This window comes from Pan paniscus, chromosome 11 (genome assembly GCF_029289425.2).
Source record: "Pan paniscus chromosome 11, NHGRI_mPanPan1-v2.0_pri, whole genome shotgun sequence".
Classification (NCBI taxonomy): Eukaryota; Metazoa; Chordata; class Mammalia; order Primates; family Hominidae; genus Pan; species Pan paniscus.
Genome location: NC_073260.2, coordinates 23,145,924 through 23,168,952, shown reverse-complemented (window position 1 = coordinate 23,168,952; position 23,029 = coordinate 23,145,924). Strand labels below are relative to the sequence as shown.

The window sequence follows — 23,029 nt, the reverse complement described above, 5'->3', positions numbered from 1 at the left end:
ACAGTATTAATATACATAATTTTTGTCAATTAAATACAAATACAAATAATACAAACTTAAAAGAAGAAGAAAAGCTTGTTTGAAACCAAAACTCCCCCCAAATTAGGTTTCCTCACAAGCCTTGGGCACATAAATCTTTCATTTATTTATCCATTCAGCAAATGTTTATTGAGGACTTATGTCCTAGCCACTATATGGAGGGTTCTATATAGTGATACAGGGTGGTGATACAGGCTCTATATAGTGATACAGGGTGGTGATAGACATGTACTGTCTGTTCTTATGAGGCTTACAGTCGAGTGGGGGAGAGTACCATTGGAGGTTGACCTCAGAAATGAGTCATACTGTCAACAGTGATCATTGCCATGAAAAAAAATTAGATCAACAACTAAACAACCAAAAACAGTATTAGGACCTCAGAAAGACTCAGGAGAAAAGAGAGGCTGTGCCCTCAACAACTACATGTGTGAACTATCAAGAAACAGCCCAAGTGTCCTGTGGCTGGTACAGAAAGATGGCTGGGTCAAAGACTGACTACATCTGTGCCAGATAGCAGGTGCTCATCAACACTTATACACTGATGGTGGAGACTCATGAAGACTGAAGGTCTACTGGAAGAAGTAATACTGGTATTGTCTTGAAGATCAGAAAAGAGAAAGGACAGGGACAATAGGGAGACATTTCTACCTGTAGGAAACAGTGTGGGCCAAAGTGAGGAAATCTTACCAGAGTCTGTCTACACACTCAGAGATAGATTGAGACCAATTTCTGAAATGCAAAATTGATGTTGGTCTTTATTCTGAGAGCATCAGAGAAAGAGGTTTGTCTGTTTGGGGGAATAGTGAAAAATAGGATTTTAGGAAGATGAATCTGGTGATGCTTCACAGGCTGTATAAGGGAGCAATGAAACTTCTGGACCATGGGCCAGTTAGAAGAGTGTTCCAATAATGGTAATTATGATGGATTAAGCACCAGCTTTGTTTTTTCATACCCTTTATGGTGCATAATAGGATGCTCATTTTACCAAGTAACAGAAGAAAAGCTCAGACCAAAATTATGACTTGCTCTAATCTCTGCTCCATGGTACCAGAGTTGATATTTGAAATCATATCTCACACCCCAGCTTGGAAAGATAAATATCCCTCTCTCCTGTTAGTGTGTGAACTTGTGGATAGAATGCTATAGTATCCACATAACTACATGTAGAGCATTCATTCAATTAGAGCCTGTTGAGCACCTACGAAGTGCCACCATTATGCTAGGCAATATGTGATATATTCTTTTAAACTTTAAACATATGTGCATGAACATACACACAAGCAAAGTTACACAGAGAAATAAAAATGGAGTTGACAAGATGAACCAAGGTCTGATTATAGCAAAACTGGGAGAAAGTTACCACATCAGGGAAGCTTCCTTTACTTCTCCAACAGTATTAATGGCTATTAATGTCTTGATCTCTGGACTACTGAGAGGAAAGACCCCCCCCAATATTTTTATTAGTGACATTAAATTGACATGTCCATGTGGCTTTGCAGGGACCTGTAAAATAGTTTCTGAGCTTATTAGAAACAGTTCTCTCCTTCTTCTTCAATTCTGTCTCATTTCTCTGATACTTCCCATGTGCATTTGGTTTTACTTTCCTCACATACATCCTTCATGATGCCCATTTCTTGGATGCTTATTGTACACCATGCACTTTGAAAAGTGTTCTATGAACAGTGTCTTATTACATCCTTCCAACCAGAGCTGCCTCAAGGTCATCACAGAGCCAGAACTTAAAACAGCTGTATTCACTCCCAAATTGTGCTCTTCACTACCAGACTGTCCACTGTGCTTTCACTCATGCAAACACCCTCACATGCATTTCTTTATTTCCCCTTAAATGCATGCATACATATAAGCATTTTGTCAACTTAATTGGTGCTTTCTACTTGCCAATCATTGTGCTGGCCTGGAAATATGAGTGGTCAGTCATTTGTTAAAATGTTGTACAGATGATTCAAATATGAGGTTAGGTGTGAAAGGGGATGATTAAATAACCAGTAAGAGAACTTCCAGCCCTGACTCTGCCTAATTCAATGAATGGTGAAGGGTCAGTCTTGGGGCTGCCATGCAGGGTATGACAGCAGGATGCACTGGTCCTTGACCATTTTCTGGCAAGTGGTATCATTGTCTCCAGGCTTGATGAGTGAGTGGAGAGAGGAGCTTGTAGATTCTCAAGTCATTAAAATGACCGAAGGAAAGATCTCTCTTCAAGACAGCCCCAACATCAGCCCTGCTTAGTCCACCAGGATCTGGTTTGTGCTGTGCAACTTTCAAGGATGAACAATAGTTCATATTGTTATAGTGTACTTCTTTGACCCCATTCCCCCACCTCTTCTTTCTCCTTGATCTTTTTTTCTTGTCCTTCCCCACTTCCTTTCTTACGTTGATGTGCACCAATTTTATATGCACTGATTTCATCGACAATGTGTGAAGAAAGAAAGCAATAAACATGCATCTTCATTTCAAAGAACAGTGTCAGAAAGGAAACTTTATGTGTGTGTTTAACAGCACAAAAAGGGGGGAAATAATCCCAATTCTGAAAAAGAAGGAAAGATATTATTTTTTGTTTGTTTGTTTATTTGTTTGAGATGGAGTTTCGCTCTTGTTGCCCAGGCTGGAATGCAGTGGTGCGATCTCGGCTCACTGCAATCTCTGCCTCCCGGGTTCAAGTGATTCTCCTGCCTTAGCCTCCTGAGTAGCTGGGATTACAGGCACACATCACCATGCCCAGCTAATTTTTTGTATTTTTAGTAGAGACAGGGTTTCATCATGTTGGCCAGGCTGGTCTTGAACTCCTGACCTCAGGTGATCCGCCCACCTCAGCCTCCCAAAGTGCAGGGATTACAGGCGTGAGCCACCTTGCCTGGCCGGAAAGATATTTATTATTAACACACATTTTTAAAAAGTGTAGCTACAACAATCCCATTCTATGCAAATGAGCCTTTGGATTCTCTTACTAAATCCTCGAAATGGCACTATTTATTAAGTACTTGTTATTATCAGTTTACATATGAGGAAACTATCAAGGAGATAAAGAGATTTTGTCCAAGGCTACACAGCTAACAGGGAGCAGAGCTGAGATACACAGATCAGCCTCACGCCACTGTCCATGTGTTGTAACACTTGTTTTGTTGCCAGTGGCCATGTGCCAAGTGCTGTCACGTTTGTTTTATCATTAGTTCCCCCGCTACAACTGTCAGAGGAAGTTGTATCATCCCCATTTTACAGATGGGGAGACTAATACTGGGAAAGGAGCCCTGACTTTCCCATCCACAGCTAGTAAATGGCAAAGCCAGCATTCGAACTCAGATTTACTGGCCTGTAATCCCCCAACCTTTCTACGTCCATGCAGACTGCTTACACTTGAGCAAAGGAGGAAGGCTGGAGACACAAGAGCCAGAGGGAATTACAGTTTGCCATCCCAAATGCACCACATAAGTCTGTGTATTATTAAAACTTATGGGTTTCAGGAACCCTCAGGCATACTACTCTCAAGCTTGCCTCACATCTGGATAGCCTTAAATAGTTTACAAGGAAATATGCATACATTTATCTCTTTTCTCTCTCAGAAGACATCTGTGAAGTATACAGGATAAGATTCTTCATCCTAGTGTACATGTGGGAAAACTAAGGTTCAGAGAGGTGAATTAACTTGTCTGATGTCACACAGCTAGTAAAAAAGGTGAACAGACCCATTTAGTGAGGGTGCTTTCAGATAACAGTTCCTGGCAAGGAAGAAGAATACAGGCAGGAGAGCAGACACAGGTGCCATCAAGGGTGTTCATTCTACTGCTCCATGCCATCCTGCAAAAGGAAATCTGGTCCTTCTCCTACACTTGCATGGCCAACACATGGGAAACACCTGAGCTAACCCTGACTTTGAGAATTGTTCCATGTGGTTACTTTCAATGCTCCTGCCTCTCTTGAACAAGACACAGAGATGTCCAGAACCCAGTATAACTTGGTATAATCCTCCAGTCCTGTATGTCTCCCTTTAAGCCTCCTCCTTCCACTGAGCCTAAGGCAAATCTTTTGACCCAGGGTGGACCCGGAGGGATGAGGATGCTGAGGAGCAGTCCCCCAGGTACCCTCCTCGGTGATATCCCAGCCTTCCTCTGAATGCCTGATGGTGCTGAGTCCTCCAGGTCATTTTGGTGGGTCTCCCCCCCGACTGAACCAAGTGCAGGGACCATGGGTATACTTAACCCAAATCTGTCTGTTTTAATCACTGTCCTCTGGACAGATAAAAGCTTTCCATAGGATTGCTCTCTCAAGCATTCCTCTGTGGCTTTGATACTAGTGATTAAATCATGGAAGGGAAAGCAAAACAAAACAAAACAAAAAAGGGACCAGCTCCAACCTTTAGCTTTTAATTTTTTTAGCCTCATGAAAGAAACCAGATTGTTGACCTAAATTCCCCCTTTCATCCCCTCATCCTCTCACCTCTGCTTGTATTCTCCTGGCAGATGTCCCACAGCTAGTGGGCATCCTTTAATTGAAGGGTCTGAAACTGCCTTTTACCCTGCCCCACAATGACCTTACATCTCCCGCAGGGGGAACCAAGGCTGGGATACCTGGAATCGCTGGGATCTTGGAGTCACAGAATGTGGATGGAAGGGACCTCTGTGACCATGTGGTCTAACACTCTTATATCCTAAGGAAAGGAAGTGAGGAAGCCCAGAGTAGGGAGCTATTCACCCAGGGACCACAGCACAGCATGGCAGACCTAGACATTAGAGCCTTCATGGTGGATTGAGAGCACCAATCCACCATGGAAAGCATCTTGGTGGGGAGCTTTGGCTCTGGAGTGAAAGAGATGAGAGTTAGAATCGTGATTCTCCCAATCCCTCGCTGGGGTCCTTGGAGGGAAAATCAATTTACCTCTCTACATCTCGGTTTCCTTATCTGTCAAAAGAATACTAATAAATCCCACTTAGTCTGTGCTTAGTAAGGAGACTACTAAATAGAGGCTTTCAGAAAGTGTTTGTTATTATTATCATTATTTATTTAAAAATACCACTTTTTCACAGCAGAAATGTCCTGGTGGAGTTTTTTCTCCTTCTATATCTACTCTCCCAATGAGAGAAAACAAACAATAATACGAATTGCATATAAATTGTCATCCTTTGCTAATTATCTCCAACCCGCCGCCCCCAGACAGTGATGGCAGAAAGTCAAATGTTATCAGAGATAATTTTATGTTGACTTAAAGCTTCCCAGGAAAACATCCTGGGCAAGACCACAGGAAGAAAGCATAGCTAGAGTCCCCCTCAGCTGTGGGGGAGCTTTCGAATTTGAAATCAGGAGACTCGAATTCCAGTTTTTCCTACCCCTTAGTGCTGTGGGACTTTAGGCAGGGGACCTTGCCTCTCTGGCTTTCCAGTTTTCTGATCTGTAAATAGTACCTATCGTAGCAGATTGCTGTGAGGATTCTAGGAGACACCTTGAGAAGGAAGTTGCTGCCCACATGCCCAACACACAGCAGGTGATTCAGAAATGCAAAACCCCCCTCCCCAGTGAGGAATGTTTCCTGTAAGTGATGAACACACCACCAATTTTGCTATCTTTCTAATACACCTTGCTCTACTCAAAACAGCAATTGAGTAAATTGAGACATTGCATTGTAACAAGAGAAAAATTCTGAACTGGGAACAGGCATTAGGAGATAAGATAGATTTTAGAAAAATTTCAGTGGGAGAGCTTAGAAAACTTGTTGAATGATGGTTTGCTAGGGCAGGCATAACAAAGAACCCCAGCCTGGCTGGCTTAAATGACAGAAATTTATTTTCTTAAAATTCTGGAGATCAAAAGTCCAAGATCAAGGTGTCAGCCAGGTTTGTTTCTTCCAAGACCTCTCTCTCTCTCTCTCTCTCTTTCTCTCTCTCTCTCACTGATTTCCAGATGGTCATCTTTTCCTTGTATCTTCACATAGTCTTTTCTTTGTATTACTTGTGTCCTAATTTTCTCCTCTTATAAGAACACCGGTCAAATTGGATTAGGATCTGCCATGTCACCTCACTTTAATTTAATTACCTTTTCAAAGACTGTATCTCCAAATACAGTTAAATTCCAAGGTACTGGGGGTTACATCTTTAATGTATGAAATTTGGTGGAACACAATTTCATCCATCACAATGAAAAGGAAAATGGGAGGCAGCCAAAAGCATGGCAGCAAGCTTGGGAAGAAAAATCAGTATCGACATTGGAAGTTAGAGGAAACCTGAGTCAGAAACCATCAGGCAGGTAGGCTGGTAACGGAAATCCAGATGTCGAAGGACAAGCTCAAGTAAGCACTCCAGATGGACAACTATGCCTGGACAAACTTTGGGTTCTAGCGAAGTGGGCTGAGCCCAGTGGAATAGATTACTCTTTGGTAATATAGAACCATCGATTCTTAGTTAATTGTTTAGGTCCCTACAGAAGAATGATAAAGACAGCAGCCTCCTGGCTTTCAATTCAATTCACCTTGCTTGTGTGGGTGCTGCAGAACTTACAGAAGTATTTCTAGAGGAGGCCACACCTTTAAACAGCCTACAACAAAACATTTGGCCTTTGGCACTTAATGTATTGACCATGACTAAGAGCCTGGGTGTGGGAATTCTATAGACCTGGATTCTGAGCTGTGTTGCTTTGGGCAACCATCTCCCTATTCTGAGCCTCAGTCTACCCTGAAGAGGGAGCAATGCTGATAGACTTGTTGTGAAGATTAAGCAAGATAATTAACGTAGAGTAAATGATAGTAAGTTCTCAATAAAGAGTAAGATACTCTTATAGAGAAGGCAGAAATAGGGAAGTATCCCCCTGCTCCCTTTCTTTCTTTCTTTTTAACTTTCAATAACAAACTCTACAGAGCACTTACAACATACCAGATTTCGGGTTGGACGTTAGGCATTTATAAATGAAGCAAACAGCCACATATGTGGGAAGCACAGATCTTGAATGAGTAATTACTCAGTGATGAGGCAGTTTTAGGATGGCGAGGAGTATGATGAATATACAGGAGGAAGATTTGTTGGTGCCTGGGTGGCATGGGGTCGTCAGACAGACTTGTCTTGGGGTAATATTTACCATGATGATCTTTAGAGAATAACCCTAATGCCCAGAGTATTCTCCCACACTCTGTACAGCCTTAGCCAAGGTTCTGAGAGACTCTTTCCATGCCTTTGAGCTTTTCTCCTTTGTGGATGTTCTTCCTTTCTGGGATGAGATTGAATGAGTAGATGAGAAGAAAAAGAGGCAATGGAAAAAATAGACATCAAGCTTCTGGGGGCCTATGGAACCCTTTTCACATCCAGCCTAGCTGCAGGAAGATAGGGTGCATTAGAAAGGTCAGCTGGCCAGGGTTCCAGGGATGGTTCCTTAACAGGAGGACCATGGCAGGCTCCTTTCCTGCTGCACCTCAACCTCTCCCTCTGTGCAGTGTGCCCAGACACACTACTTTAAAAGGGCTCTTGCACGCTTTCATTGTCTAGTTCTATGTGCTTATAGCATTGAGACAGACATATGCTAATTATATGTAGATTGTGTGCAGAATTGCGTGTGGCCTTCGGTTTTGCCACATGGGACTATATCCCCTGGGATCATCCTCTAGTCCCACACAGATGGTGCTGACTTCAGACAAATTAGCACCATTTTTTTTTGTACTATGCCTCTATCTTTATGGAGAACTGTGAGGAAGGGCAGTGTGGAGACGTGGGGGTTCTTTTGTGTCCTCGAGAGAACAGCATTGTGTGTCCTGTATAGAGATCCTCAGAGGAGACAGAACCTAAGCATGCAAGAGTTGGGAATGACATAAGGCATCTAATTCCAATCAACACATATTTTTGAGCACCTTCTCCTTACAAGGAACCATTCTATCAGTGAACAAAAGAGCTCTTAAATTCTAGCAAGGGATCATTTTTATCCAGACCCCTCCTTTTACAGAGAAGGGAAATTAGGTTCAGCAGCATAAAGGAGGTGGTATGACTTGTCCCAGGCAAGGTTACCTGACAAGTCAAGCTCAGATCTCTGGTGCCAAACTTCTAGTTCTGAGCTGGTGGTACAACGATGCTTCCCTTTTAGACCCTAAAATAAGACTACTGTTGATTAAGTTATTTTCATATAGAAATAAAACCCCATTGCCACCATACACCCCCAACCTTATTGAAGCTCGGTGATTTTCTTTCACTACTTATACTCCAGGTAAATATTTCCCTCTGAACTTGTGAAGCCGCTGCTTCAAGGTTCTCATTTCCCTTAATGTGTTTCTTTTTGGTTCCACTGAAAACCTTCTCTTTGCCCTTCCTCTCTGCCTCCCATGGCTAAGCCACCCCTTATTTCTTAACTCTTTTGCAGAATCTGCCTTTTCTCACTTCTTCCCCCTTCTCTCAACTGCAAACAGAGGTGGCCTGAGCCTGGGTCCCGAGCCCCGGCAAGGTTCTGAACTGAGAGCACCCTACAGATGTGTAAACATTTTACCTTGCTAACCAGGCTAGCTGCCTTCCAAAGGCAACAGGAAAACCAGAGACTGGGAGCCCCTGGCAAAATAAAAACCTGCAGAGAGAGAGAGACAGAGAAAGAGAGAGGGAAAAAGGATCTTGTTTTAGATTTTAATTTTCTCATTAGAAGGCCATTCATTTTCTTTTCATGAGGGATAGGGTTAGCTGGGAGAGAGAGAGAAGGTGAGCTAAGAGGTGGGGAAGGACATGAATGTCGTGGCTCCAGGAACCTCTGCTCTCAACTGGTTCCATAACGGGCAGCAACAGATAGATCTGGCGCAACTCACTTCAAATCTGGAGTTGGATCTTAGGCTTTTGAAGGAGTCAGTGGGGAGGCAGCTTTTAATATGTAGTCTCATGATATCATCTAAGCTGACGGGATCTATGATTTCTAAGAAGGGTTTGCCAGTGGGTTTGAGGAGGACCTGGGCTTTTTTGAGCCTTCCTTCTTGATATATCAGGCAAGATGCCTTCAGGGTACCCTCTCTTTCTGGCCTTTCTATTTTGTTTCCCGTCATTTCCTCCCTCCTTTTCATCCTCTACATCACCCCTGAACCCTCCAGCATCTTAACAATGAACTCCCATTTGGACAGCCGTTGTATGCGGAGGATGTCATATTCACTATGTCTTTTAAGTATGACAATATATTTAGAGATACAGATGAAGGAATTAAGGCTTAGAGGTGAAGTGATTTTGCCCCATATGTACAGCTAGTAACTGCTGTCATCAAAATTCAAAGTAAATTACCCTGAGTGCAAAGATCCTGATCTTTCTACTTTACCAAGAATACATTTTATTCTCTGATTCTCCCTGTACTTTAGTCACAGAGACATAAATTAATGCCTTTGATTCTGTTTGTCCTTAAAATCCCTACCCTTTCTCATCTCTGGCTCTATTTAGAATCATTCCCATGCCTGCTGTAGCAAGGTGCTGGACAGGTTACTGGAATGACACAGACACAACCATTGCTCTCGAGAAGAAAACAGTTCGGCAGAGAGGGGATAATGGTGAGAACACAGGCAACTCCAAAACCGAAGAGTACATGTCAAGTTTCCTAAAAGTAAAAAGAGTTCAAAGAAGAGAATAATCACTATTCACAGGGAAGTCAGGATGAACTTCTTGAAAGAGTTACCTTGCATGCTAGTCATTGGGAAATCTAGAATAAAGAAAATCAGACTTGGACCTAATATGTGACACAGAACCTCACTTAACCCGCTCCTTTACCAGATAGAGAATCAGGACCCAGAGGACACCAGAGGAGGCATTTGGTTCTTCACTAAGGTTGTCCTGATGGTAAGAGCAGGATGACTTTGTAAGGAGACTCTGGCCATTTCCTGAAAAATGGTTGAGCAGGAAGTAGGAGGAGAGGTGTAGATTGGCATAGATGCTGGTCCAAGACTGCTGGCCATGTCAGCTGCTGACAAAGAGATTTACACCAATTCTAAGCTCCCACTGCCCACAGAGGAGTGAAGACTGTGTGAGCCTCCTCTATTGATTTTGCTGGAAGCTCTCCTTGCTCATTTGATGAGCACTTATAGCAGGTGAACTCCCAGAGTTATGGTGACTGCAACAATTCTCCAGCTGAGAGTAGTCACTGTCCTTCTAAATGAGCATCTTTCATTCACTCTCCTCTCCCTCTCTTTCTTCTCCCACCTGGCCTCATACATCATCTGACACTTAAAATACACTCTTAATTAGAAAGTCCTCTTCCCCATCCAACAGCTTTGTCTATGCCAGGGACACTGGGTATATTCCAGAAAGGCTAGGAAATGGGGGTTGGTGAGCATAAAGATAATTAGATCCAGAGAGAATCTGCTAACCTACTTCCTGGGGTTCCCAGAGTAACTATAGAGATGCTTGGCTTGGAACTTCCTCAAATATTGAACTCAAATTTGTGACATGCCCCAGGTAGGTGGCATAGCCCAGATGCCTGATGATTTTGGTGAGGCAGGGGGAGCTGCTATAGAATTAGGGCCTAGGACAGTGAATCCAAGGATCTGATGGATCTAGGATCCACTTACCAAGCAGTTGACCTTCAACCTGTCTCTCTATCTCCTTTAACTTCCATATTCTCACCAGTTAAATGAGAAATGTAATGTCACCACCTTAGGGATATTACATGGATTAAGTTAATGCATATACAGACCTTAGCACAATGCCTGGCCTGCCATAGAGGCTTGGGAGATTTTGCTCATTATTATTAACTATTATGTAGGCATACCCAATTTATGTTAAGAAGGCACTCATTATATGTGTGTGTGTGTGTGTGTGTGTATATATATATATATCTATATCTATATATCTATATAGATATATAGATATAGATATATATAGACAGAGAGAGAGAGAGGCATCAGTGTAAGAAGAAAGCTGAATCGGGACACAGGGGAACTGTCAATGACTCTGTGACTTAACAAATGCCTTCCATTCTCTGGGACTCAGCTCTCTCACCTGTCAAACAAAGGGTTTGGAGGTGATGATCTTTGAAAACCTGTCTAGTTTAGCTCTGAAGTGTGTTTTCTTTCTTTGGGGATAAATGGCAAGATTCCTGTTAGAGAATGAAGTTCCAGCTTTTCAGCTCCTGACCCTCACTTTTATGCCCCAACTTTCCTGACAATTTAATGCCACTGATCATTTAATGACTGCTAATGGCAGATGTACACTCAAAGTTCTGGTAACTATGGTAGGGACCTCCCTTCTAAATGAGCATCTTCTGTTCGTTATCATCTCCCTCTGTTTCTCCTTTCACCTCATATATTATATTACACTTAAAATACCCTCTTAATTACAAAGTCCTCTTCCCCATCCAACAGCTTTGGAAAATGGTTTTCAGATTTTTATTATTATTGCTGCTGTTGTTGCAACAACTTCATTAGATGAAGTACCCTTTCTTCAAACAAAAATCTTTCTTGTATGCTTCATATTCAAAACCAATAAAAGTTAAACTTCATGGGTTAAAATTGTGATGAGAATGCTCCAAACCCAACTTACTCATTCTCTCAGCTCCTCCAGCCCTTGCCTTGCCCTCGAGGTGGTCCCAGAGGCACCATTAGCAACTCCTAGGATCCCACAGAGCAGTTGGAAAGCGATGAGTCTAGGATAACCTGATACAAATTTTATTAGAGAAAAATAACTTAACCCCCCCTCCTTTTCCATCCTTTATTTATTCATCTTTCTCTTTTGGGGCCACATAGGGCTGTATGACAAATGTTCTTATATCTCACGTGACCGAGGATGGGTCGTGGGCATTCACACCATCAGTGACCAAGACAACAAAGACCCACGCTACTTTTTCTCCTTGAAGACAGACCGAGCCCGGCAAGTGACCACCATCAATGCCCACCGCAGCTACCTCCCAGGCCAGTGGGTATACCTAGCTGCCACCTATGACGGGCAGTTCATGAAGCTCTATGTGAATGGTGCCCAGGTGGCCACCTCTGGGGAACAAGTGGGTGGCATATTCAGCCCACTGACCCAGAAGTGCAAAGTGCTCATGTTAGGGGGCAGTGCCCTGAATCACAACTACCGGGGCTACATCGAGCACTTCAGTCTGTGGAAGGTGGCCAGGACTCAGCGGGAGATACTGTCTGACATGGAAACCCATGGCGCCCACACTGCTCTACCTCAGCTCCTCCTCCAGGAGAACTGGGACAATGTGAAGCATGCCTGGTCCCCCATGAAGGATGGCAGCAGCCCCAAAGTGGAATTCAGCAATGCCCACGGCTTTCTGCTGGACACGAGTCTGGAGCCTCCTCTGTGCGGACAGACATTGTGTGACAACACAGAGGTCATTGCCAGCTACAATCAGCTCCCAAGTTTCCGCCAGCCCAAGGTGGTGCGCTACCGCGTGGTCAACCTCTATGAAGATGATCATAAGAACCCGACGGTGACGCGCGAGCAGGTGGACTTCCAGCACCGTCAGCTGGCTGAGGCCTTCAAGCAATACAACATCTCCTGGGAGCTGGACGTGCTGGAGGTGAGCAACTCCTCCCTTCGCCGCCGCCTCATTCTGGCCAACTGTGACATCAGCAAGATTGGGGATGAGAACTGTGACCCCGAGTGCAACCACACGCTGACGGGCCACGACGGCGGGGATTGCCGCCACCTGCGCCACCCTGCCTTCGTGAAGAAGCAGCAGAACGGGGTGTGTGACATGGACTGCAACTATGAACGGTTCAACTTTGATGGTGGAGAGTGCTGTGACCCTGAAATCACCAATGTCACTCAGACTTGCTTTGACCCCGACTCTCCACACAGGTAAGACCTTACGGGGCTAAAGATGCCCAGTTGAAAGTTGAACTTGATGTCCTCCATATTATAGATAAGGCACCCGAGGCGAATGGGTGATATGGGGATTTTCTGGTTCAACCAGCAGCTTCATGATTGAGGCAAGTCTTTTACTCGGGTCATTGTGGAGACCATAGGTAAACCCAGTTTATTATAAAAATATTTATTGAGTGCCTACCATGAGTCATGAGGGAAGCCTGAGAGCCCTGTTTTCTCAAAGAGCCCAGAGTTCAAATTGAGTGATATGAGCTGAGTACAAATAGCTGTTGTATTGTATGACATAGAGTGGGTGAGAGTTGCACAGTCCAATATGGTAGTTCCTAGCAACATGTGCCTACTTAAATTTAAATCAGTCAAAGTTAAATAAAACTCAAAATTCAATTCCTGAGTTTCATTAGCCACATTTCAAGTACTCTAGCCACATGGGACTAGTAGCTACCATACTGACAAAGCAATATGAAACACTTCAGTCATCACAGAAAGTTCTGGTGGACAGGCTCAAAGAGGTGGGGTCGCATGGGGCTAGAAAACCTGGCCCCATGGTCTCAGCTCTCTGTGACTTCTTCATTTTGTAACTTCTTAGAAGCTGTTTCTTCATCTGTAAAATGGGGAAAATAATGGTACCTATTTTGTCAAGTTGCTCTGAGGATTGATAGAGAGAAGACATAAAGTATACTCTCTTACAGCACATCATTAATTCTCAATAGTATGTCTGTCATTACTTGTCTAATGAAAGGTAGTGTGCTGTGTTTAGGGAGTGCCCTAGATGATCAAAGAGAAAAAGTTGATTTGCAGCTTGACTATATCAGGGAAGCCTTCTTGAGAGAGGTGACATTTGAGCAAGGTCTTCAAGAATAGCTCTAATTTGAAGGATGTTAGAACAAATCTAGAGATCTAATGAACAACAAGATCAATGCATTTGGTGTAATAGAACAAATCTAGAGGGCTAATGTATAGCATGAGGACTACAGGAAATAAGGTTGAACTGTATTTGGGATTCATGCTAAATAACCAGATTTTAAATACTTTTGGCACAAAACCAAAAGAAAATGGGTGACTTAAGATAATGGATATGTTAATTTATTTCACTATAGTAAACTGTTTGCTATCTATATGTTTCCCATAACATCATGTCTACCTTAAATATACACAATAAAATTTACCTGAAAAAAGAATAGGTAAAATTTTGACATCAGAAATTGGGTGGAGGAAGAAGGGAGGACACTCCAGGCAGAAGGAATTTCTCATCTACTGCTAAAAAGAGGACAGAAAAGGGGCCCTTCGGTCTAATGCCTCACTTAGCCTCTGCCATTGCTGTCAGTTACAACCAGTAATCCAAAAGTAGAGCCCAAAAGGTGAACTCAAGGGTAACCTGTATTAAATGTGGGACCTGGAGGAACTAGATTCAAGCTGGAGAGACCATCAATATCCACTTTCTTGTTTTTCCCAGATTCACACTGAACTTTTCTATTCTGTCCAACACACAGGACCCTGGACTTGCTGATGGCTCGAGCACATTTGCCGACCTCTGCAGGTTTTCTGCTGACTCTTCTCTTTATGTCTCTCTCAAAAGAGCAAGGGCCTCCCGTGCGTGAACAAAATACCTATGTGCAAAGGAATGAGGATGCTGGCAGGAGAATGCCCTGCCTGGCAGCAAGTCAGAAAGCACCTCAGCTCAGCTTCCCGGCACCAGGAGGGCCCCTGGACTCTCACCTTGGCTCCAAGACATGAGCAGCCCATGTGAGGAGAAGCCTTGGTGTGTGACCAGTCTCTTCTAGGTCACAGTGCATTGTCATCTCTGCTTTCACTTGGGCCTTTCCAAAACTTGGCAAGGGAGTCAACACAGAGGTTAACATTCACATTTGACTGATGGGAAATAGAGGAAACTTAGAGAGTGGAGTGGCTTAGCTAAGTTCATGGGTCAAGAAAATCATTAGGCTAAATCACAAGTGCAAGTCTATGATCAGTGTGCTCCATTAAACTAGACTCCCAAGAGGTACCTCTGTGCCTGGTGAGAGTGGGCGTGGGGTAGAATGGGCATAATTGGAAGTCATCCATTCATTTGTAGATCGATTTATTTGCTCATTCATTCACTCATTCATTCATGCAACAAATGTTTATGCAGCACCTGCCAAGTGCCAGGAAAGTGGGTACCCTTAGCCCTGTTTTGCTTTGAAAATTTCAAGATTCAGAAAGATGAAGGGACTTACCTAAGCTCACTCTGCTAATAAATGGATAACTTGGATTCAAACTCAAGACTACTAGGTCCAAACCTCCCATGGAAGGAGGATATTTTTTAATCTAAGGAACAACAAGAGGCAAAATTAAAAGACAGGTGATAGGGAGAGTGGTGCTACTAAAGTTTTGGGGAAAAAAACTGTGTATCATTGAGACAGGATGAAGAGCAGCTGGCCTTTGCAGAGCACCATGCTGGTGTGGAGGGGCCATGGGGCCCCAGGTTCCAGACACCTCACAATCAGCAGACAGCACTGGCAGGTTCCAAAGGCCTCCTCTTTTCTAAGTCACGGGAATGCATGCCCAGAATGTCTGTGAGCGACCATGAGCCAGCTATGACCGCTGTGACCAGGGCTTGTTTGTTTGCTAGCTGGGAAAGCTGTGTGCCCTGGGTGAGGCCCACCAGGTCACGTGTCATCTCTTGGTGAGGCTGGGATTTTCTGGGTTCTGGCCGAATCAGCTCTCCTGTGTGCAGACAGAAACCTGTGGAAGGTTGCAGATAAATTTTTGCTTTGTGAATTTAAACAAAAAAGGGAGAAAGGGAAGGAGGGAGGGAGGGAGATAGGGAGGGTGGGAGAGTCATGATTACATGGTCATGACACATATACTTCAAGCTCTGAAGGCCTATCCTGTGGGAAAGTCACAGAATTATTCTATATGGTTTCTAAGCCATGGCTGGGACTACAGTGTTGCAATTACAGGAGGCAGCTTTGAGCTGAGTAATAGATGATATCATCTCCAGTCAGAATGGTCCTTTTTGGGGAGGGCTTTGTCTGTGGGTGAGTGAGCTCCCCTTCACCAGAAGCATGCAAGTCAGTACTGATAACCATGCATAATGAGGCCATAGGTGGGATTACAGTTCTGGTGGAGATGGTGGCCTTGTGGTCTTGGGGTTGAGCACTGCACAGTAATATCTTATTCCATTTCATATCAGAAAACCAAATATTGACTGCTTCTCTTCTCTTTAACAGGCATTTATTGGGCATGTCTATCCCACCAGCCTTTCTGCTCTTCACTGGGGGTGTTGCAATGAGTTGGACATGTTCCTCACCATTGAGGGGCTTCCACTTTAGTGGGAAAGTCATATAGAAACATAAGAAACTCTGATTTGTAAATTTAGAGACACACAGTAGGACAGGAGACCGAAAAAGCAGAGATTTATTTGACTAGGAAAACAAGGCAAATCAGCTGGAGGGGGCAAGATTTGAGTAGGCATTTGGGAATAGGCAGCCTGCTGAGAGGTAAAGATGCAGACTCCATCAGTGAGGGTCCTAGCAGGAAACAGATGGCACATTCAAACAGAATAATTAAGGAGAATTGAAGGAGGGGCTGTTTTCAAGGAGAAGCTGTTTACAATGTTGTAGGCAGGATTAAGGACAACCAACAAGGCCTTGTGCTATACTCTAGGGTGGGCAACCATGGAGAGCCATTTACCCCCTTGGCCTGTAGGGGCAAGAGGAGAAAGTGGTTATGGGACCCAGAGAGAGGGACTGTATGGAGGGGGTTTCCTGGCAGCAGCTGTGGCTCTCAGCAAGGGAAGCAGCCAGGCTACAGCCACCTGACCAGAAGGGAACCAGGAGAGTAAATTCCATGTTGTCATTCTCTCTGCCTGCCAGTCTCCTGCCAGTGCTTCCCATTTGGTGGATCCAACTGAAGTCACAAAACAAAGGAACCTGATGATGCAATCCATAGATAGCCAGCCTCCCAAGGACACAGAGCAGGGTGGGGAGTGGACCTGCATGAGCAAGCAGAGAATGTCCAGAGCCTAGAGACAGCCAGCCCATGCAGAGGGTAGGGCATAAGCCAGGCAGTGGAGAGGGTGAGGAGTGGTGTATAGAAGAGAGCATGGAGTTTAAGGGGTTATTATGGCTGAGATCCAGACCATGAGCAGAGAAAAGTTCAGTTTATCTCACGGAAAACTTTAATGTTAGGCTTAATCCTCTGTTCCTTCCTCCCTACATTCTTCCCACCTTCCCTTCCTTCTGTCCTTTTCTTCTCTCAATAAATATTTGTTGAATGCTCTCTCTGTGCCAGCCCAATCACTGCCCTCCCGGAGCTTACCACCTAGTGGGTAAGACAGAGAAGTAAACACCCCACTGCAATCACTGGTGTGAATGAAGGGTCCACAGTACCAGCCAGGAGGAGCAGTCTGTGTGAGCAGTAAATGCCTTTCTATGAGACTAGCCAGTTAGAAAAAAGACATTCAAGGTGAACTGTGGCCATTCTCTACAGTGGTGGAGAATAGCCAGGGAGGCAGGACTTCATCTGCAGCCATTAGAGATGTCTACACGCAGGTAGAATGCACTTCACACACCCTTTTATAAATGAAATGGAAAACCTGGATATTAATAGAAAATTCCAGTGTCAGGAAATCCAGGGGCATTTGACACTGAAGACTATAGCTACCTCACTGAGAGAGGATATTGCAGCAAACCAACCAAGTTCCTGTTTGGACCCTTCCAAACCCTGGCACCCTCAAGTGAACTCACCTTTGTTCATGAATATCTACTCATACAAAATGGGATGGGTGGAAAAAAAGACACTTTCCCTATACACTGTTGTCTCATAAGGAAACATTTCCTTTGTCTTCTCTTTATTATTATTTGGGAATTATTTCCTTTGTCTTCTCTTTATTATTATTATTTTTTTAATGTAACAAGGACAATCCCCTGAGGCCAGGTTTTTGTTGTTGTTGCTTTTGGACTCCAGTTAATGTTGTTGGAAGTCTCACAAAAGGGGCTGCGATAAGTCTTGAGGTCACCCCCGACCCCTCTGCTGGCAGCTATAGCCCCCGTTAGCCTCTTCCCCTGCTCTAATCAGGGCCACTGAATGATTTGTCCTCTCTGGGTGGGGTTTCCTACTTAATTTCTGATTTGATCTCATGGAGCATAAACTTCATACTTTCCTCTTCCTTTTCAATCTGAATGAAGGACTCTCAGAGCTTAATGGATCAGTAGATGGGTCCAGTACTTTCTTGCTGCAGATGGGGAGACTAAGCCCTCAAGGAGGGGCAGACACTGACGCAAACCATCCATTGAGAGTGGGGCTGAGCTGCGATGGAGACCCAGGGTCTCACTTCCTACTCCCATGCTATTTCAACTACCCCCTATAGACACCTTAGACACCAGCTTAAAACCTGGAAAGGTTATATTTAGTATGTTTATGTTCTTACCCATCATCCACATTCTATTAAGACACCTTAGTATCCAGAGAACTGTGATAAATGCTGTAGGGGTCCAAGATATAATCTCTGTCTTCAAGGTGCTTGTATCCTGTGATTTAATGACGTTTTGTTACAGTCATTCAAGAGAAGGCAAGAGGGCAGATGACTAATTTCCCTGTAAACCACATAGCCTATAAGGCTTCCATGAGCTCTGAGAAAGGGCAGGATCACTGTGGTTTGGAGAAGTTAGGAAAGGTTTAATGATGGAGAAGGGATGCAATAGGCTTTTAGCATAAGCAGGCTTTGTAATAATAGAAAAGAGCTGGTGGGCTGGCCAGACATGTAGTGATAATGGGGTAAATAAATTGAAGTGGGAAGATGTTGAGGAGATGCAAGAAAGATGTGAGTCTGGTTGGGGCTTCATGAAGGTAGATGCCACAGTTTTTTCTTCAGACTGTAGACACTGAAGACTCGGGCTGATTTAGAATGAAAGAATTCAGGTGAAACAGATTCTAGCCTAGGCTGGGCAGTTTGTTAGCTATGCAATCTTGGGCAAGCCTTTTAATCTCTCTGAGCCTCTAATTCCACATCTATTTGGAAGGAATAATAGTATCTGACTGCCTGGATCACACAATTGCCATGAGGGTCTCATAAAATAATATCCCAGAAATAGTTCTGGGAAGAGTTAACCAGCATGCAGATGAAAGGGGGCATTGTTATTTTTCAGTCACTTTGTTTATTCTTTTCCAGTAATCATGTAAAAGAAATTGCTTGGAATTTTATAATCAGAATATCAGGGTTTATTTAACGTGACTAATATTCATTAAAGCAATAACAGGAGTCAGGTCTGGTGCAGTGGAAAAATTATGCGTGCTAGAGACTGACCAGGGTTTGAATCTTGGCTCCGCTCTGCACTAGCTGTCTGACCTTGGCACATTGCTCAGTAAGAGCTGCTGGTTTCTCATCTGTAATAATTGGGTGATAGCAGCTATCCTGTGGCATGTCATGGCACTCAAATGGAGTCATCTGTGTGAGACACCTGGTATGGTACAGTGCCTGGCACATGGTAGGTGATGGAGAAAAGTCTCCTCCATTCTTGTGTGCACATGTGGACACCATATCCTCCCTGTCAGCATTGTTTTACAGAGACTGTATTCCTACAGGCTCATAAAAAAAGGCCTGGATGAAACTGCCGTATACAAATTGAGAGCATTTGCTGAGATTATTTTCGTTCTCAAAATATTAACTTTTTTTAAAGGACTAGCCACAGAATTGGTATTTTTAAATAAAGACCCTATAACTTTTATCAAACTCATTGAGTTATTGAATTTGCACACTGGCTTACTTTTAAAATGACCCAAATGTCTGGCAGTGTTAAAGGACATATTTCTGTACAAAACCATTCCAGGCAATGTTGGGATGGCTCATAATGAGAGATATGCCAGACTTGTGAAGTTACTATATGTTTCCACCATCTCCAGCCCTCATGCCTGCTTGAGGGTTGATACACAGACGTACAGATTCAGGCATACTCACACATATGGTTTGATTTTCTGTGATTCAGTCTGGGTTTTCTTCATGCTTTTCTTCTGAACAAAGTCCACCTTTACTCACAAGTTCCATCTGTGAGACTTGCACACATATAACTTTGGTCTTAAGAGCAGAATAGAGGGGTGAACTGAATTAAAAGAAGAACTGTTCAAGGCCCCTAAAGATGAGGTTAATAAGGAGCTAAAAACAGTGACCTATGAGGAACAGTAGAAGATCAATACAGTCTAGCAAATAAATAAGAATACAAGTTTTGGAGACGGAACATACTACAGTCAAGTCATTTAAGAGTTCTGTAACCTTGCACAGGTCTCTTCCTTTGTCAAAGACTCAGTCACCTCCTCTGTAAAGTCAGGAATGAAAGTAACAGTCTAGTGCATTGGGTGGTTTAGAGGATTGGATGAAATAATACACAGTCAGCCTTTTAGGACAGCACCTGGCACATAGTGAAGTCTGAAAATAGCAGTTGTTATTGCTGCTGTTGTTTGGGAATTTCCCTCCTCCGATAGATCTTCTCGCTTCTTATTGTGCATATCCTGAAATTCTTAGCCCCTTTTCAATCCTGAGCCCCCTCACTACAATCTCAGTGCGGGAGTAAGAGACAGAAGTAACCTAATCAACCACTCTGTACTACCAAAAGCCCTCTTATTTTATCATCCACAGGTTTCATTTTTTAAATATTTTTTTAATTCCAAAAGTCCTGTATAAACCGAATGCTAATATATTGATTATCCCAAGAGATAAGCAGCATGCCACACTAAGTTTAAGCATTTCCAGCAAAAAAGCAAAGGCATGTCTGGGATTCCAAGTTGGGGCTCATTGAATAGTGAGTGGGGAAGGAACTGGAAGCTGGGAAGCCAGGAGGGTACCCATAATGTGCTCAGGACTACACCAACCAAGGCTCTCTCCTGGCCTGGGACTCTTGCCCCAGCATACTCTATATTCTCAAAGTTTACAGATAAAAGTTGGAACTCCTTTGCGGGGAGAAGTCAGGAACATGCCAGGATCTGAGGTCCTCCTTCTTTCATCCCTTTCCCAAATGTGTTCCCTGTCCCATTCCCAGCTGCCTGGATGGATGGCAGTACTGGTGCCCTTTCAAGGGCCTCAGCAGGAGGCAGTTGGTTTTTTCCCACCCTGGGTTTGGCATGCTCAGCACTCTCATTTTCCTTTCCGCATCCACTGATGACACTGACCACTCATGACAGCCTCTGCACTTGGTCAGATGCCCTTCCAGGTTAGGAAACAAAGCCGTTGGGCGTGCAAGAGATGGTTGAACTGACAGACAGCAGCACATTTTGTTTTATTGAAATACATTTTCCCAAGTTGGTTACAGCTCAGCTTGTTGCTTCAAACTCACTGCTGGGCAGTTTTCCACCTCCTGAGAGGGAACCTCCACACCTCCACTCTCACTTTCTGAAAACACAAAACTGGTGTGTGAACAGCATTGCATTTTGTTCATGGGTTTGTTTGCATAACTAGAATATGCTCGTGTTTTCCCATTTTTCAGAGGAGCATTTTCTGTCTTCCTCCTTTCTCCTTTCTTCTCTTTCTCTTTTCCATGTTCTAGGTTGTTTTAGTGGCCTGGTGGTGAAGGGTGGAGGAGCACTGTCTCCACATCAAGCTTCTGATGTGTTTGATTCAAAAGTTGTGTGAGTTCAGACAGCCAACTGCAGCTCTTAGCCTTGAACTTGACTTCTAACTACTGAACTATTTTTATGGCCACAGAGGGCAATGATGATTATAACTCCACAAAATCATGAAGTAAGAGAGATGCAAAGGAGGTTTCTTTCCCATGAGAATCTATGGTAGAAAAACACAGTTTGCCAGTGGTTTGGCCAAGCGTGAGGAAGGAATTGACTAGATTCTTCCAGGAACTTAGTGGCCAGCATGAAGTATGACACTTTTCTTCTCTTATTTCAAATTCTTCATCTGTAAAATGGGAGGATTTGAGGTTTGTTCATGCACACATATTCTCAAATTAGACATTGGAATCCTGTTTCCAGGATTGTGGGATGTAGAACTAGAGTACAGAGGATGGGCTTAATGTTTAAAAGGTACAAATAAAGCCATGCACTGGCACTGGAGACGCCAAGGGATATAAGAGACAGTCTTTGCCTTCAGAGGATTGACCAGCCCCTGTAACTACTTGAGTACAAAGTGTTCAGTGTGGTAATGAGGAACAATTATGCTCTATGACAAGTTGAAAAAAAATCCTACTCTTATTTCTCAAGTCCCAACAGTGGCCTTGTGATGGTACCCCATACTGGGGCAGTCTACATGTCTGCTATTTTATTTTCCCTTAGGCTCCAAATGTGGCATCCTCTTTCCAAAAATCAATTTGAATTTATTTCTACTTTTGACAGCCTGGCATATAATGTCATGCTTTCTAGCATCATTTCTCTATACTTGAACTCCTTGATCATCACATGACTTTCTAAGAGTTGTCTCTGTTTAACCCCAAGGGAGACCCAAATTTGGAAAAGTTACTAGACTTATTCAAGGTCATCCAGAGGGACCTACATCTACTGTACGGACTGTATTGTTTTAATTTTAAATAAATTTGTTTTTTGCCTAAGGTTAGGTGATTTGTATGGGGCTATGGTCCAGATTAAAATTTAGACATTGCCATTTTAACACATATTGGTGATTATATAATTCTTGATTTATCCTTTCTAAACTTAGTATATTTTAGTTAGTCTTCACATCAGTTATATGCCTACATGGCTAAAGTCTAGAGCCAAACTATGCAGTCTTCTGAAATAACCCTTGTTCCTAAAACATTGACTGCTGCAGCTCATGAAGGAGATGTGATTGTCTTTGCTTAGTTGTGATTTAAGCATAAGACAAATCACAGGGCTGTTAGTAAGTTGTGCATATTCACTCAGTGTGGTCAGTTGTGTTATTTATCAATTTGGTTTGATGCTCCAAGAAGGAAGTGAGGTGGTGGGAAGAGAGCTGTGGGCCCTTGAACTGTAGAGTTCAGTTGCAAGAATGATTGTCTGACATGAGATAATTGTATTACTACTGTGTTGCTTTTGAACACAGCATCACAATTCAATTGTGCACCTCCTTACTTAGCAAGAGATTCCTCAAGCCTTAATGGCTGCTCTGAAAATATATGAACTCAGAGTTTCTGAGGCTGTCAAAACAGAGATTGGAGTACCCCAAGAGAAGATCTTAGGGAAGTGACTGTTCATCCAATAGTTTGTGCATGAGTGTGTGTGTCTGCCTTCTATGTGCCAAGCACAGTGCTAGGTTCTAGAAGTACAAC

At 43.4% G+C, this 23,029-nt stretch overlaps 1 protein-coding gene across 1 annotated transcript in view; it reads left to right on the top strand.

Moving 5' to 3' along the window:
• The window catches only part of PAPPA (pappalysin 1), a 250,226-nt gene that overhangs the window by 23,829 nt on the left and 203,368 nt on the right, over positions 1-23,029 (top strand). The window contains exon 2 of the mRNA XM_034928930.4: positions 11,720-12,782. Within this exon, the coding sequence (XP_034784821.1) occupies positions 11,720-12,782 (1,063 nt within the window). The remainder of the gene's footprint in view (positions 1-11,719; positions 12,783-23,029) is intronic.